Raw genomic sequence first — 17,617 nt, 5'->3', positions numbered from 1 at the left:
GTGGTCAACAATTCGGCACTTCAGACTGACGGTGTGTGTTTGAGGGAGGTTGCACGTGTGAAGGGATGACGACAGAGGAAACAAAGGAGCTCGGATACTCCCATCTTTACCTTGAATAGTTTCCTGCTTGATTTATAACTTTTCATCTCTGTTTTCTCGCAGGTGGTTTAGAGTTTTAGGTTTCGTTTCTCTCGTGGCTGCCTACCACCAAAAATGACCTTCATGTGTGTGTGTATAAGAACTCAGCGTTTTCACTGCTCTGAGACGCCATCTCCACAGAGCACATTGATACGTGCCTGTGTAGTTTACCTCCTGCTTGCAAGCAATAAATGGACTTTTTGCAACTTTGATCATTCATCAAGACTCTGTTTAATTAGAAAAATCATTCTCTTCTACCAAACGTATTGAAATATTCCACAACACTATTGAGGTTGATTGCTACACGCAAATCAAGTTTATAGAAAAAGAACTAGATGACCTGCAGCTTTAATTCAAGCGGAACCTTAAAGTGACTGAGGTCTCCAGTCGGAACTTTATAGTGTGACCACCCAGCCGTTGCTCGGTGCCGTGGACGTGCACGTTATTGTTTCACCGGTAACCAAGCAACAATGTCTTCAGTTGAGTGTTTGAGAGAGTTTGTCAACCAGCGACTATCTGCTGCTGCTGAAGAAATATTCGGAGTTTTTAAAAGAACCATCGTCGAGTATCAGGAAGAGATCGAGCGGCAGCGCAGAATGTTGGATGTTATTTGGAAACCCGAAGTGAGGTTACACAGGATAGGTGAGTACAACTTTGTGAGGAACATCCGTGATCTAAAGCAACAAAGACGAGACAAGATTTTCCAGCAAATGCTGTTCCTTTATTAATTGAACAGTAGGAAACATAACGGTTGTAGTTTATTCACACTCGTTGTATTTATTCGCCCAAACGTTTGTTTTTCTATTTCTTTTGTCCCTCCAGAGCTCCCACAGTCACGTGTCTGTAAGCAGGAGGAGGTTCTCTCTGACCAGCAGCTGTGTCTCCAGGAGAGGAACCCCAGTGTGGACCAAGAGGACCCAGATCCTCCACAGGTTAAAGAGGAACAGGAGGAACTCTGCAGCAGTCAGGAGGGAGAGCAGCTTGAACCGAAGCAGGAGGCCGACACCTTTACGTTGACTCCGACTTGTGAGGAAACTGATCACCGTAATGATGAGACTCCGTTTTTGAATCCTGACAAAAGTCAGAGTGAATCAGAGGCAGATCCTCCAGCTAGCACGTGTACCAGCTCGTTAGATGAGGAAATGGACTGTGAGCGTTTTGTGGGACCAGAACCAAACATCTCTCATGAATCTGATAGCAAAGATCAAAAAGGAGTAAAACGTAGTTTAACATCAACCAAGGAGCCACAACAGCAGATTCTGGGTCCTCCAGGTGAGAAGACATTTTTGTGCGAAACATGTGGAAAATATTTCCAACATAAAGAAAACTTGTCTGCCCACGTTAGAACAGCCCACAAGGTTGATCAACCACATTCCTGCATCACCTGTGGCAAAACATTCACTCATGCATCAAGTTTGAAGAATCACACAAGAATCCATTCTGGGGAGAAGCCATATTCCTGCATCACCTGTGGCAAAACATTCACTTGGCCAGAAAGTTTGAAGAATCACACAAGAATCCATACTGGGGAGAAGCCATATTCCTGCATCACCTGTGGCAAAACATTCACTGTTGCATCAAATTTGAAGTCTCACACAAGAATTCATACTGGGGAGAAGCCATATTCTTGCATCACCTGTGGCAAAACATTCACTCAGCCAGCAAGTTTGAGGAATCACAAAAGAATCCATACTGGGGAGAAGCCATATTCCTGCATCACCTGTGGGAAAACATTCACTCAGGCTGCAGGTTTGAGTACTCACACAATAATCCATACTGGGGAGAAGCCATATTCCTGCATCACCTGTGGGAAAACATTCACTCACACAGCAAGTTTGAAGAATCACACAAGAATCCATACTGGGGAGAAGCCATATTCCTGCATCACCTGTGGCAAAACATTCACTCGGCCAGAACGTTTGAAGTCTCACACAAGAATCCATACTGGGGAGAAGCCATATTCCTGCATCACCTGTGGCAAAACATTCACTCGGCCAGAACGTTTGAAGTCTCACACAAGAATCCATACTGGGGAGAAGCCTTATTCCTGCATCACCTGTGGCAAAACATTCAATCGGTCACAACATTTAAAGATTCACACAAGAATTCATACTGGGGAGAAGCCGTAATCCTGTATAATTTGTGATAGGTGTTTCAGAAGTTCTGGTATCTTAATTGTCCATGTGAGGAAAATCCACAAGGATGAAATGTCATAAATGCAACTCCAGTGATGAAATATTCTGAACAATTGTTAATCTTAGAAAGGCGTTGAAGTGAAAAGTATTTTCATTCATCTCTTCCTCCAACAGGCATAACCTAACATAATTTCAGTCTGTCCATCCCGGGAGAGGGTTTTCCTCCTCTGATGTTCTCCCTAAGGTCTCTTCCCTTTTTTCCCCATTGAAGGGTTTTTTCATTTTTTGGGGCAGTTTTTCCTGAGCCGATGTGAAGGTTTTGGGACAGAGGATGCTGCATGTGTACAGATTGTAAAGCCCTTTGAGCCAAATTTGTAATTTGTGATTTTGGGCTATACAAAATAAAATGAATTGAATTGAATAACCATCGCGCTGAAACCCGACCGGATGCGTGTTCACTCATTAATTTAATAGTTGTAGTTAAATAATTTCCCTATAAAACAAGATCCCAGTTTCTTATTTAGATAGTACTGATAAGTAAATATTTTTAGTGCTCATTTAGGGAGTCACTGTCTTATCCTGGTTGAGGAGTGCAAGGTCAGAGGTCAAAACAGAAATTTTTAACCAGGCAGAAACAAATATTTTCAACACTTGTGCTTTGTTTGTTATGTTCACATTATTGAGACACATTGCATGTGTTTGGATCTCGTGTTGCGGGGGGAGGACCGGCTCCCCCTCAACGCCAGTTTTAGGCCAATAGAAACCTTGTCTTCTATATCCAACAACAAGTTCAAAACGTGATTCAGTTTTTTTTTCGGCCTGTGGTCCGACACAACTGCTCCTGCCTTTGCAGACGCAGCTCTGTTACTTGTGATCTGACAAATAAATCTACCAGAATGAGAGAAGTTGTTTGGCTGAATTCTTCCAGATCTCACCAACCGGGCTTCCAATTTTGTTCACTTTTTTCAGTGTTTATTCAGCCACACAATAGAGTATTGTTGTATTTTCCTGTTTTTTTCCTTTATGTAACTTGCTGTTTACGAAATGTTTTTGTGGAATTTTCTGTAATCCACTTAAATCTTTGAAAGGTCTTCGTGAACATATCCTGCAAACGTTTAACCTGTTGGATGTGTGTGTTATTATTTTCTGAAATGTCTATATATATATAGACATTTCAGAAAATAATTGTCAATCTAAAAAAATATCCTGCAAATAAGATGGATTGATTTCTTATCCTCATAAACCCTCAAGTAGTGTTCACTCTTGATTTCATCCTGGCTTTTTTTATATAAAACACAGGTCATTTGTTTTTTAGATCGAAGGTATTTTTCTAAATAAACCACATAATGGTTTTCGTTAAGATAAAGACTTGACACTCTAGTAAAAGTTAGTAACAAGGTTGGGAAAGCAGGACATTATGGCCATAGTCTATTTTGATAAAGAGAAAGCATGTGACTCCATGTGGAGAGCGGGCCGATTGATTAACATATATAGTTAAGTTAAAGTTGGAGATGCCGTGTCAGAAGAATTCGCTATTGTGAATGGGATCCCTCAAGGTAGTGTTACTGGCCCCTTATTTAATATTATGATAAATAACGTCTTTGTGGGCATTGATAGAGATATTGGCTCCTGGCTATATGCTGACAATGAAGCAATGTGAAAATGACAAGTCTGTCCTTACAGTCAAATTTATTGCACTAATCTTGGCACTGTAAAAGAGGTCAGAACTGAGAGAGGTCGTCTGTTAAGATTCAAAACAGCCTAATGTCAAAAGAGAATTTGGTGATGGAAAAATCACTCATGTTTAGATATCATATACTGTGAATACATTTGGGTCCCTGCTCATGAAGATGTAGAGCAGTGTTTCTCAACTGGTGGGACCCGTTTGTAGTGGGTCGCGGGCCATTGCATGGAAGAAAAAAAAGTTTAAAAAAAAAAATTCATCCTGGGATTTTATTTTGAAGGGACTTTCTCTAACTCAGCGGAGTGTCGGTGCGGACGACAAAGGAAGACATAACATTTGTTAGATCATTTAAAAAGAGATGGAGCGAACAAACGCATCAGAGGCACGTGTTAAAAAATAGGAAGCCTGGATGTGGATTCAGCCCACCAACTTCTCTCGATCTGGTAGATTTATTTGTCAGATCACAGGTCAAGTATCAGTGCTGCGTTTGCAAAGGCAGGAGCAATCGTGCCCGCCCGCATGCCAGAAGAACACTAACTAACATCAGAAAGAACATCATGTTTTATAACCCTTTCAAGACAGAGATGGAAAGATTTCTATTGGCCCTAAACTGGCGTAGAGGAGGATCTTCCACCTCCCGCACCTAAAGACCCGGTCATATCCAATGTCCAGAATCCCGACCTAACGTAAACAATGAACAGAGTGCGTGTGTTGTATCGTGGTGTTCGATGTGACTCTCAACCCCCCTCATCTGGCACATCTGCTGGTTGACCCGCTGACCTTGCTTCCTCAGTCAGGACAGAAACTGACCCCCTCTCTAGACCTTGTTGTGTTCAAAATGAAGAAACTCTGGACAAACAAAAGATGTCTTGGATCCAAAAAGTCAAATCAAAAAGAATTTAATAAAACTAAGCATTACGGTAAAAAGGTGACTAGGTATTTGAAGTTTTCCATAGGTAAAACGGTGTGATGACTCATTACGCTGAATCTTGAGTTCAAAGAAGCTTGGATTTTGAAGGCTTCTCAGTCTATCAGTTGTGGTGTTATCAAGTATTACATGAATGCATTTGAGTAGATCACATTACATTGAATACAATCATAACTGTACATTACATGTCATTTAGCTGACGCTTTTATCCAAAGCGACGTACAATAAGTGCATTTCCACATAGAGATACAAACTCAGAAGAACAAGTAACAATAAAGTACATTTTTCACCAAATAAGCAGTTTCAAAACATGTTATAGAAAAGTGCCATTATAAGTACAATTTAAGTGCTATCATTTGTTAGTGCTACGGTTTGCTAGTGTTTTAGTCAAGGTAGAGTCTAAAAAGGTGTGTCTTGAGTTTTTGACGGAAGATGTAGAGGCTCTCTGCAGTCCTGATGTCATCGGAGAGCTCATTCCACCATCTGGGAGCCAGGACAGCAAAGAGTCGCGATCTCGCCGAGTGCTTTTCTCTCAGTGAGGGAGGAACAAGCCGCTGGGCAGATGCAGATCGGAGTGTGCGGGTTGGGATGTAGGGTTTCACCATGTCCTGGATGTAGACTGGTCCCGATCCATTCACAGCATGGTACGTCAGTACCAATGTCTTGAACTGGATGCGGGCAGCCACTGGTAGCCAATGAAGAGAACGGAGAAGCGGTGTGGTGTGGGAGTATTTCGGAAGGTTGAAGACCAGTCGAGCTGCTGCATTCTGGATGAGCTGTAGTGGTCGTATGGCCGTAACTGGGAGACCTGCCAGCAGAGAGTTACAGTAGTCAAGGCGGGAGATGACAAGCGCCTGAATCAGTACCTGTGCCGCCTTCTGAGTGAGAAGGGGTCGTATTCTCCTGATGTTGTAGAGCGTGTATCTACAGGATCGTGTCGTCACTGCGATGTTGGCAGTCAGGGAGAGTTGGGAGTCAAGTGTCACGCCGAGGTTCCTGGCACTCTGATTGGGCGTTAACACGGAGTCGCCGAAGTTAACGGTCATGGCCTGGGTGGGCGAGGTTTTTCCAGGGAAGAAAAGTAGTTCGGTCTTGTCGGGGTTGATCTTCAGGTGATGAGCGGACATCCACTGGGAGATGTCAGTCAGACATGCAGAGATCCGTGCCGCCACCTGAGTGTCCGAGTCGGGGAAGGAGAGAATTAGTTGGGTGTCGTCGGCATAGCTGTGATAGGAAAAACTGTGCGAGCGAATGACGGAGCCAAGGGAGTTGGTGTAAATTGAGAAGAGGAGGGGACCCAGGACGGAGCCCTGAGGAACTCCAGTAGTAAGGGGACATGGTTCCGACACTGATCCTCCCCAAGTTACCCGGTAGGTGCGACCATCAATGTAGGATGAGAGAAGAGACGGTCAGGTCCTGAGTGGGCAAGGCGGCGAGGCGGCTCTAGCAGCGTGGAGTTGTTCCGCGACAGCGAGGAGAGCAGTCTCTGTGGAATGGCTCGCAGAGTGGCTCTCGTAGCATGCACCGGTTCAGTCAACCACGGAGCTGGAGGGAATCTGCCAGCCCGTCAAGTCTTAAGCGGACACAGCGAGTCGAGCGAGGATGACAGAGTTGTTAGGAGAGTCTCTGCGGCAACGTTCGGATGCAAAAGTGCGAACGAGTTGGTTGAGGGGAGATACAGTGAGGTTAGTTGTCGTGCAGTTCCAGTTACATTGATATTATTCTATTGATTACAGTTTTAAAATTACAGTGGTTTTGCAACATTCCCATTACTTTATTAAATACATATCCCCAGAATCATGGTTGTGTTTTGTTGTACACTAAATGCATTTTATCTATAGTTAATTTATGTACCTGGTCGTCAATTCATTTTTTAATATCCTACAACCTACAGAAAAGCTTCTGATTGTCCGTGTATGTCCTCGTGTCTGCCTGCTCTGCACATCCTGCTTTCCCTCTGACCTTGAAATCTTCAGCAAAACAGAGCAAAGATTCTCTAACTCCGCACTACAAAAAAAATTTTGATTATCACATTCAGAAATACACAAATGGGAAGACATACAAAGCTAAGTATAGAAGAAAGGAGGTCAGAATATTGAGTTTGAGATTCTGACAGACTGGACACAACTCAATGCTGTATTTAATGGCTAAAAATGTAAAGTTATAGACTAAACAATTCAGTGAGAAACAAACAGTTGGGACAGGAGTTGCGTTTGAAGAGAGTTCTGGCGAGAGCTGCAGGCACTGTTGAGATTTCTTAAAGAAACACGATTAAGTGTAATCTGTTAGAACAGTGATGAAACTGTTACCCTGAAAATGCACACAGCAGTACTTTAAGTGACGGTATGTATCTATTCAAGTTGATTGCGACCCGCAAATCAAGTTTATAGAAAAAGAACAAGATGACCTTCAGCTTTAATTCAAGCGGAACCTTAAAGTGACTGAGGTCTCCAGTCGGAACTTTATAGCGTGACACCCAGCCGTTGCTCGGTGTCGTGGAAGCAGATCCTCCACAGATTAAAGAGGAACAGGAGGAACTCTGCAGCAGTCAGGAGGGAGAGCAGCTTGAACCGAAGCAGGAGACTGACACCTTTACGTTGACTCCGACTTGTGAGGAAACTGATCACAGTGATGATGAGACTCCGTTTTTGAATCCTGACAAAATCCTGACAAAAAGCTCGTTAGATGAGGAAATGGACTGTGAGCGTTTTGTGGGACCAGAACCAAACATCTCTAATGAATCTGATAGCAAAGATCAAAAAGGAGTAAAACGTAGTTTAACATCAACCAAGGAGCGACAGCAGCAGATTCTGGCTCCTCCAGGTGAGAAGACATTTTTGTGCAAAACATGTGGAAAATATTTCCAACATGAAGAAAACTTGTCTGCCCACGTTAGAACAGCCCACAAGGTTGATCAACCATATTCCTGCATCACCTGTGGGAAAATATTCACTAATAAATCAGCATTTGAGATTCATGAAAGAGTCCATAGTGATGAGACACCATTTTCTTGCAAAACATGTGGAAAAGATTTCAAATGTAGTAAAACCTTTAAAGTCCACATGAAAGTTCACACTGAGAAAAGACTGTATTCTTGCAACAGCTGTGGCAGAACATTTACTGATGCAAGTTTCAGGACTCACATACGAATCCATACTGGGGAGAAGCCATATTCTTGCCTCACCTGTGGGAAAACATTCACTCAGGCTGCAAATTTGAGTACTCATATGAGAATCCATACGGGGGAGAAGCCATATTCCTGCATCACCTGTGGCCAAACATTCACTCGGCCAGAAAGTTTGAAGTATCACACAATAATTCATACTGGGAAGAAGCCATATTCCTGCATCACCTGTGGCAAAACATTCATTCGGCCACAACATTTGAAGTCTCACACAAGAATTCATACTGGGGAGAAGCCATATTCTTGCATCACCTGTGGGAAATCATTCACTCAAGCATCAAGTTTGAAGAATCACACAAGAATCCATACTGGGGAGAAGCCATATTTCTGCATCACCTGTGGCAAAACATTCACTCAGGCTGCAAGTTTGAGTACTCATCTGAGAATCCATACGGGGGAGAAGCCATATTCCTGCATCACCTGTGGGAAAACATTCACTATTGCATCACATTTGAAGTCTCACACAAGAATCCATACTGGGGAGAAGCCATAATCCTGTAAAATATGTGAAAGATGTTTCAGAAGTTCTGGTATCTTAATTGTCCATGTGAGAAAAATTCACAACGATGAAACGTCATAGATCCAACTCTTGTGTTGAAATATTCTGAGCAATTTCTACAATTAATATTTGGATCTTACTTCAGCAAAAAAATAAGATGTTGTTGTTCCTTCATGTAACTTGCTGTTAGTTACATCTTTTGGGGTAATTTACTACTAAAATCTTCGAAACAACTTTGCTTGCAAATTGAGTGATGTGGAATATTTCAATAAAAGTTCGGGAGAAGAGAATGACTTGTTTCTAGGGGCGATGGTGAAGTAGCGTGGGAGCCGCATGGGTGACGGTTCAAATCCCGGTTGCTCCATGTCGAAGTGTCTCCGTGTAAGACACCTAACCCCCAATTGCTCTCCAGGCAAAATGTAAAGCATGGCTTATAATGCAATGTAAGTCGCTTTGAATGAAGGCGTCCGTTCAATGACGTGTAATGTAAGGTAGGTTCATCTAATAAAACAGTCTTGGTGAATGATCAAAGTTGCAAAAGTCCATTTATTGCTTGCAAGCAGGAGGTCAAATACACAAGCACGCATTACGGTGCTCTGTGGAGATGGCGTCTCCGATCAGTCAAAACACTGAGCTTTTATACACACAAGTTAAGGTCATTTCCAGTGGCAGGTGGCCACGAGAGGCTCCGGACCCTAAACACTAAAACACCTGTGAGATAGCAGATATGAAAACTTACAAACCAAGTGAGAAATAAGCCAGGGTTAAGATGTGGGTAACAGTCCTTTGTTCGAGCATTTGTGAGAAAGCATGTTTGACTGCCCTCCTCTACACAGCTGCAAAAGGAAACTTTAGAATCACCCTGCTTTTCTCACATTACTTTGATACAGACCATAATCACCCTTTTAGCATAAGGTTACGTTTTAACATAGTTTACCATTACATTCCACTCTTTTGATTATTCTATAATCACACATAATATTGAAAAATATGTTTTTGTGAGGCCAAGTTTTGGGTTGTTTAGCAAGCAAATAAAAAACACCAGGAAACATGAGATTATAAAATAAAAAATGTCAAAACTAGCTCTCCCTAGCCTCCTGGGGGGGTTCGATGGCTCAGTGATACGAGAACCACTCTTTAGGTAGCTGGCTACAAAATCACAAAAGGATACTTAGATAAAATGAAACCGAAAAGAGGAATAATATGAGTGTAACCGTGGTGACACAAACAAGGGCTTTGCCAACTTTCTTTCCTGTTTACACTAAGTATAGCTAGTAACTAAAAGGGAGAAAAAAAGTTCAACCAAACCAACTGAATGTCTGCTCTAAACCAAAACATGAAAGGAAGCTAGAATGTCACATTACTTTTCATGTGTCTAAAAAAAACAAATATCTTACAACATGCTGTCTACATAACTTTATTCATCATTTTATCACAATATCTGACTAGAAAAGAATGGAATTGAATTCTATTCAAATAAGGCCATTGAAGCCTAGATATCATCGGTCAGGGGATCGAGATCATCTCCCAGCATGCTGCAGTTTCCCCAATTTTCATCGTCCTGTTGAGAATTCTGTTGTCCTCCAAACGTTTTCACCTGGTGTTTTTCAAAAGTCTTTTCCTATCACTGTTTCTCCTTCTTTCTTCGTCCCTGGTACAGCTCCTCTTCTCTGCTCTCGTCAGGTCTCTTACTTTGTCAGCTTGGCATCACTTGTGCCGTCACGACTTTGGTGGTTCTCCAAAAAATCTGCTTCCTTGACGTTTCGATTTCATGACGACGTCCAAAAGAGTAAAAGTTCTCTTTGATTCTGTGGATCTTTAGACTCGCCGAATGAGTCCTGGTTTCTTTGCTCGTCATTCTCCTGTCGTCTCTCGTTCAGATCATCATTGACGGGGCTGTAGTTGGTGGTTCTTCTTCTTCTTGTTCCTTGGTGTGGTGTGGTGGGAGGGTGGCGATACAGAGGGAGATCAAAGCTGGTGGCGAAGCGGAGTCCAGTTCAAGATCCACTGGAACATGTTCCTTGTATAAACAACAAATTTCAGTCAAACATCTTCAATCAAAATCTATCAATTTTAGACATTTTTTTTTACAGTTTATTCATCTATTATTATTTATTCATCTTGATGTGTGTGTCTAAGTATCAGAGGTGTGGACTCCAGTCATGTGACTTGGACTCGAGTCAGACTCGACTCGACAAAATGTACAAAGACTTGCAACTCGACTTGGACCTTAACATCGATTATTCGTGACTTGGACTCGAGCCTTTTGACTCGAGAAGACTTGCTACTTCCCATGAAAACTAGGGGAAAACATTTTCACACCACCGCGACTCTCTGTTTATCTGCAATGGTCAAAAAATGTGCGCCACCTGTATGCAGAGAGCGCTGCCTGCACGACATCCAATCACTGCAGTCCATTTGACCGTATCAACGAGACAGTTCGTTCATGGTTACAAAAATCGGGATTTTTGAACCCGGATTTAGACTCCGATGGAAATCCTCGCCAACATTATGTCAACGTCCGTTTTAAAGTACTATAACACAGTCGATCCACCATTACCCTTCCCTTCCCTACGTAGGTCTGTGAGGCAGCGCACCATCACCCAGGGTTCCCCGTCCCTACTTTGCTTTAAAGCATATGACTTCGGTTTCTTGAGGGAAGGGCTTTTGAAGCAGTGAAAATATTCTTAATATTGCATAAACGGAAATGTAATATCGTATACATTAGTGTACAATAGACAATGGATATTAACAAAACATTGATATGAGTAAAGAGTAGTTTCAAATAAAACATGTGGTTATAAGGGATTTTCTGTAATAAGAGGACTTGAAATTACTCGAAACTGAAATGGTGAGACTTTTGACTCGACTTGAGACTTGTTGGCTTTGACTTTTGACTCGACTTGGGACTCGAGGGCAACGACTTGAGACTTACTTGTGACTTGCATAACAATGACTTTGTCCCACCTCTGTTCATTACATAAAATAGGCAAGCACCCAACTGGGAAATGCTCACAATGTGACCAACCAGAAACTGTGGAACATGTATTGTTACAATGCGGCAGCTCCAGTATACAGAGGGAACGTCTCCGTCAGTCACTTAACAAGGCAAAACACCAGGACTGGTCACTAAAAAAGAGAAACGTTTTTAGTCAAACGGATCTACTTTTTTTTTCTTCCCCATGATCTTTATCTCATCTCCTAGTGTTCTGCATAATCTCCTGCTCCTGACTCCAGTCCAGATGGTGGCGGTAGTGCACCTACAAAATGGTTTGCGAACCGCCAATAAACACTAAAAGAAATTGAAGAAGAGGAAGAAGAAGAAGAAAAAGACGACGGCTGAGCTGCAACCTCAACGGAAAGAGGAACCTTAATGTGACCGGTGGTTTAAGTTGGACCTTTATACCGTGACACCCACCCGTTGCTCTGTGTTGATTCGATGCAGGTAATTTTTTCATCGGTTACCAACAACAATGTCTTCAGTTGAGAGTTTGAGAGAGTTTGTCAACCAGCGACTATCTGCTGCTGCTGAAGAAATATTCGGAGTTTTTAAAAGAACCATCGTCGAGTATCAGGAAGAGATCGAGCGGCAGCTCAGAATGTTGGATGTTATTTGGAAACCCGAAGTGAGGTTACACAGGATAGGTGAGTACAACTTTGTGAGGAACATCCGTGATCTAAAGCAGTGGTTCTCAACTTTTCTGGCTCCGGGACCCACCTTTACCCCTTAATGACAAGCCGCGACCCAATTCGATCGGTAAACGGGGGGGGGGAGGGGGGTGCGTGCTTCCGCGTTCTAATTGCCGCGCTGACGGAAAACATGGGCCCTTTCTCAATATGCGTTCTTGTGTGGACTTTTGTTCTCGTGGACTCGTGAAACGTCATCAGTCGCAGCCCGAGTACTGTTCCAATTCTAAAGTCCGCATCTGGCCGAGAACGGTCATAATACCCGGATGTGACTCGCCCCGCCCATTTTACCGGGCATGCATCGGAGCAGGCTCGTCTGTTCTTGTGAGAGCCAATTATCCCAGAATGCATTTCACCTCAGCAACAGGCAACAACGACAGAGGAAAATAAACACAACTTTTTGTTTATAAATACTACTTTATTTAAGTAAAGTAATGTAATTTTATGACTGAAGTTAGTTGTTGAAGCAACTTTTCTGTGGTCGGTTTGTCAACATTCAGCCTTCGTAACAGTTTGCTCCGTGGATGGAGATGTGAGGTGTAGTCCACGGACCGTCAGACCTTCCAGCACTGGGCAGTCAGCTCATCTCTGCCCGCAGAGAGCAGCCTGTTTTCGGCGAGTCTTCTGTTAAATGCTCCGCCGGTTTTCACGTCTCCGTAGCGGTTATACATGAGATTTAACTGTACTATAATGAGTCATCATAAGTTTTAATGTTGTTCACCGGTAACGTGTCTGAGGACAGAGTTTAGATTCATAACTTCATGGTTAAATGTAACTTTAACGTATTGTCTGTATCCGCAGAGTGCAGCTTGTTTATTGTCCATCATTGTGCATTAAAACTAACGATGTTTTTATTAAAGGATACGAGGAGACCGTCATCGAGACTCTAAACCGGCAGCAGAACTTCAGCTTCAAAGAAACTCTGAAGCTCTGAATTATAATAATAATGAATAAAAAAATTCCACATATGAATTATTGTATAGTTCTCTGTAAGGTCTTTGATGTGTGGTCAGCAGCTTGCTGTACGAGGACCACTACACTGATTATCAGCCTCTTGATGTTTGAGTAACAAGACAAATTGGAGGTGTGTGTGCATTCAAATATTTTAGTATAATAGTTTATTTTTTGTTACTGTATCCAACCTCCTTCTCCTACAATGATGAAGCTAATTATTTTATGACTGATTATATATATATATATATATATATATATATATATATATATATATATATATATATATATATATATATATATATATATATATATATATATATATATATATGAAAATGAGACAAAAGCTTGTTAATAGTAAAAGATTTAAGTCAAAAACTAAATTAAAACGTATTAGCAAGACCAGCTGATTTGGTGACGTCATCAAGTCAGCTGCTGTTCCAATTGCGGAAATGACCGTTCTCCGGAACCTCCGAGTCAGGACTCTCAAGTCTGTCTCCCGAGTCTATTCTCGCGGGAACGCAAGTCCGTTCTCGCCGTCTCGTGTATTGAGAAAAGGCCATGGACGGACGAGCCGGAGAAAAAGACGAAGCTCCGCTGCATTACAAAAAGTCCCTTCAAAATAAAATCACGGGATAATTTTACAATTTTACAAAACGGGTCCGCGACACCAGTTGAGAAACACTGATCTAAAGCAACAAAGACGAGACATTATCCAGCAAATGCTGTTCCTTTATTAATTTAAAAGTAGGAAACATGACTGTTGTAGTTTATTCACACTCGCTGTGTTTATTCGCTCAAACGTTTGTTTTTCTATTTATTTTGTCCCTCCAGAGCTCCCACAGTCACGTGTCTGTAAGCAGGAGGAGGTTCTCTCTGACCAGCAGCTGTGTCTCCAGGAGAGGAACCCCAGTGTGGACCAAGAGGACCCAGATCCTCCACAGATTAAAGAGGAACAGGAAGAACTCTGCAGCAGTCAGGAGGGAGAGCAGCTTGAACCGAAGCAGGAGGCCGACACCTTTACGTTGACTCCGACTTGTGAGGAAACTGATCACAGTGATGATGAGACTCCGTTTTTGAATCCTGACAAAAGTCAGAGTGAATCAGAGGCAGAGCCTCCAGCTAGCACGTGTACCAGCTCGTTAGATGAGGAAATGGACTGTGAGCGTTTTGTGGGACCAGAACCAAACCTCTCTCATGATTCTGATAGCAAAGATCAGAAGGGAGTAAAACGTAGTTTAACATCAACCAAGGAGCCACAACAACAGATTCTGGCTCCTCCAGGTGAGAAGACATTTTTGTGCAAAACATGTGGAAAAGATTTCAAATGTAGTAAAACCTTTAAAGTCCACATGAAAGTTCACACTGGGGAAAGACTGTATTCTTGCAACACCTGTGGCAAAACATTCACTAGTGCATCAAATTTGAAGTATCACACAAGAATCCATACTGGGGAGAAGCCATATTCCTGCATCACTTGTGGCAAAACATTCACTCGGCCAACACATTTGAAGAATCACACAAGAATCCATACTGGGGAGAAGCCATATTCCTGCATCACCTGTGGGAAAAGATTCACTCGGCCAACACATTTAAAGTATCACACAAGAATCCATACTGGGGAGAAGCCATATTCCTGCATCACCTGTGGCAAAACATTCACTCAGCCAGAACATTTGAAGTCTCACACAAGAATCCATACTGGGGAGAAGCCATATTCCTGCATCACCTGTGGGAAAACATTCACTCAGCCAACAAGTTGGAAGTATCACAGAAGAATTCATACTGGGGAGAAGCTGTATTCCTGCATCACCTGTGGGAAAACATTCACTAATGGATCACATTTCAGGACTCATATAAGAATCCATTCTGGGGATAAGCCACATTCCTGCAACACCTGTGGGAAAACATTCACTCAGACTGCAAAATTGAGTACTCATATGAAAATTCATACTGGGGAGAAGCCGTATTCCTGCATCACCTGTGGCAAAACATTCACTCAGAAAGCAAGTTTGAAGATTCACACAAGAATTCATACTGGGGAGAAGCCATATTCCTGCATCACCTGTGGGAAAACATTCACTACTGCATCACATTTGAGGACTCATATAAGAATTCATACTGGGGAGAAGCCATATTTCTGCACAACCTGTGGGAAAACATTCACTACTGCATCAAATTTGAAGTCTCACACAAGAATCCATACTGGGGAGAAGCCATAATCCTGTAAAATATGTGAAAGATGTTTCAGAAGTTCTTGTATCACCAATGTGAGACAAATCCACAAGGATGAAACGTCATAGATGCAACTCCTGTGATGAAATATTCTGAGCAATTTCTAGAATTATTTAGATTGTACTTCAGCAAAAAATAAGATGTTGTTGTTCCTTCATGTTAATAAGCTGTTAGTTACATGTTTTGGGGGAATTTACTACTAAAATCTTTCAAACAACTTGGTTTACAAATTGAGTGATGTGGAATATTTCAATAAAAATTTCGGAAGAAGAGAAGGATTTGTTTCTAGGTTTATCTAATAAAACAGTCTTGATGAGTGATCAAAGTTACAAAAGTCCATTTAGTGCTTGCTAGCAGGAGATCAAATACACAAGCATGTATTACGGTGCTTTGTGAAGATGGCGTCTATTTAAGGTAGTTCCTACCATCCAATTCTATTTAAAGAAGAGTTAGATGAAGAAGAATAAGAGGGACAGAACAAGAAGCTGCAATTCTGTTCTGCTATTGGAAGAGAAAGAGATGGTGCGTCACGTCTGGGCCATGATCAAAAAGATGAGTAGAAAAGGGAAAGTTGCAATCCCGGTGTTAATAGATGGAGAAGTCTGGGCAATTACAAATAAGGAGAAAGCAGCACTACTGGCCGCAAGGCCTACAAATAAACCAAAACAAAGAAGTTCAGAAATAAAGTTATGTGTAATAATGTGAAATGACACAGGGAAAAAGTATTGAACACGCTTACTGATATTTATTCAATACTTTGTACAAAAGCCACAGATTAAAGAGGAACAGGAGGAACTCTGCAGCAGTCAGGAGGCAGAGCAGCTTGAACCGAAGCAGGAGGCCGACACCTTTACGTTGACTCCGACTTGTGAGGAAACTGATCACAGTGATGATGAGACTCCGTTTTTGAATCCTGACAAAAGTCAGAGTGAATCAGAGGCAGAGCCTCCAGCTAGCACGTGTACCAGCTCGTTAGATGAGGAAATGAACTGTGAGCGTTTTGTGGGACCAGAACCAAACATCTCTCATGAATCTGATAGCAAAGATCAGAAAGGAGTAAAACGTAGTTTAACATCAACCAAGGAGCCACAACAGCAGATTCTGGCTCCTCCAGGTGAGAAGACATTTTTGTGCGAAACATGTGGAAAATATTTCAAATGTAGTAAAAGCTTAAAATTACACATGAGAGTTCACACTGGGGAAAGGCCGTATTCCTGCATCACATGTGACAAAACATTCACTAGTGCATCAAATTTGAAGTCTCATACAAGAATCCATACTGGAGAGAAGCCACATTCCTGCATCACCTGTGGGAAAACATTCACTAAGAAATCACATTTGCGGAATCATATTAAAATCCATACTGGGGAAAGGCCATATTCCTGCATTCCCTGTGGGAAAACATACACTGAGAAATCACATTTGAGGGCTCACACAAGAGTCCATACTGGGGAGAAGCCATATTCCTGCACCACCTGTGGGAAAACATTCACTCAGAAATCAATTTTAAAAACTCACACAATGATCCATACTGGGGAAAGGCCATATTGCTGCTCAACGTGTGGGAAAACATTCATTCAGGTTTCTCAGTTTAGGTATCACACAAGAGTCCATACTGGGGAGAAGCCATATTCCTGTAAAATATGTGAAAGATGTTTCAGAGGTTCTAGTAACTTGTTTGCCCACATGAGAAAAATCCACAAGGATAAAACGTCATAGATCCAACACCTGTGATAAAATATTCTGAGCAAATTCTAAGATTATTATTTAGATGGAACTTGTTCAGCAACAAAATAGGGTATTGTTGAATTTGCCTTATTTTTCCTTCATATAACTAGTTAGATGTTTTGGGGTAATTTCCTACTTAAATCGTTAAGTCTTTGTTGCACATTGAGTGAACAAGCTGCATAGCTTTAACCTTGTTTTATTTATATATTTATATCTGAAAAAATGATTCTCAATCTGACAATTTCCTGTTAATAAAAATGATCTCTTAAACTGAAACTCTTGAGTGATTCATTTTTTTAAAAATAGCTTAAAGAAGAAAAAGCTCTCAAAGAATTTCCACGGCTGAAAAAATGTAGAGGTATTACCATCTATTAAGGTGAAATATTTGGGTTTAGCATGGGCGCAAATAAAACCCGCCCCAAAACTGTGTGCTTCTGGTGTAAGATGA

General features: G+C 41.8%; 1 protein-coding gene across 1 annotated transcript; it reads left to right on the top strand.

Moving 5' to 3' along the window:
- The first annotated feature begins 1,164 nt into the window (after nt 1–1,164).
- Nucleotides 1,165–16,211, top strand: LOC134129078 (zinc finger protein 850-like). Its single transcript, XM_062562495.1, is given in 3 exon segments — nt 1,165–2,146; nt 8,022–8,632; nt 14,488–16,211. Coding segments are annotated over 3 exon segments (2,418 nt in total). The 5' UTR covers nt 1,165–1,280; the 3' UTR covers nt 15,429–16,211.
- Nucleotides 16,212–17,617: the final 1,406 nt, after the last annotated feature.

This window comes from Pungitius pungitius, chromosome 5, assembly GCF_949316345.1.
Source record: "Pungitius pungitius chromosome 5, fPunPun2.1, whole genome shotgun sequence".
Taxonomy (NCBI): domain Eukaryota; kingdom Metazoa; phylum Chordata; class Actinopteri; order Perciformes; family Gasterosteidae; genus Pungitius; species Pungitius pungitius.
Note: the sequence above shows the minus strand (reverse complement) of the source record. Positions and strands in the feature narration are given on the sequence as shown.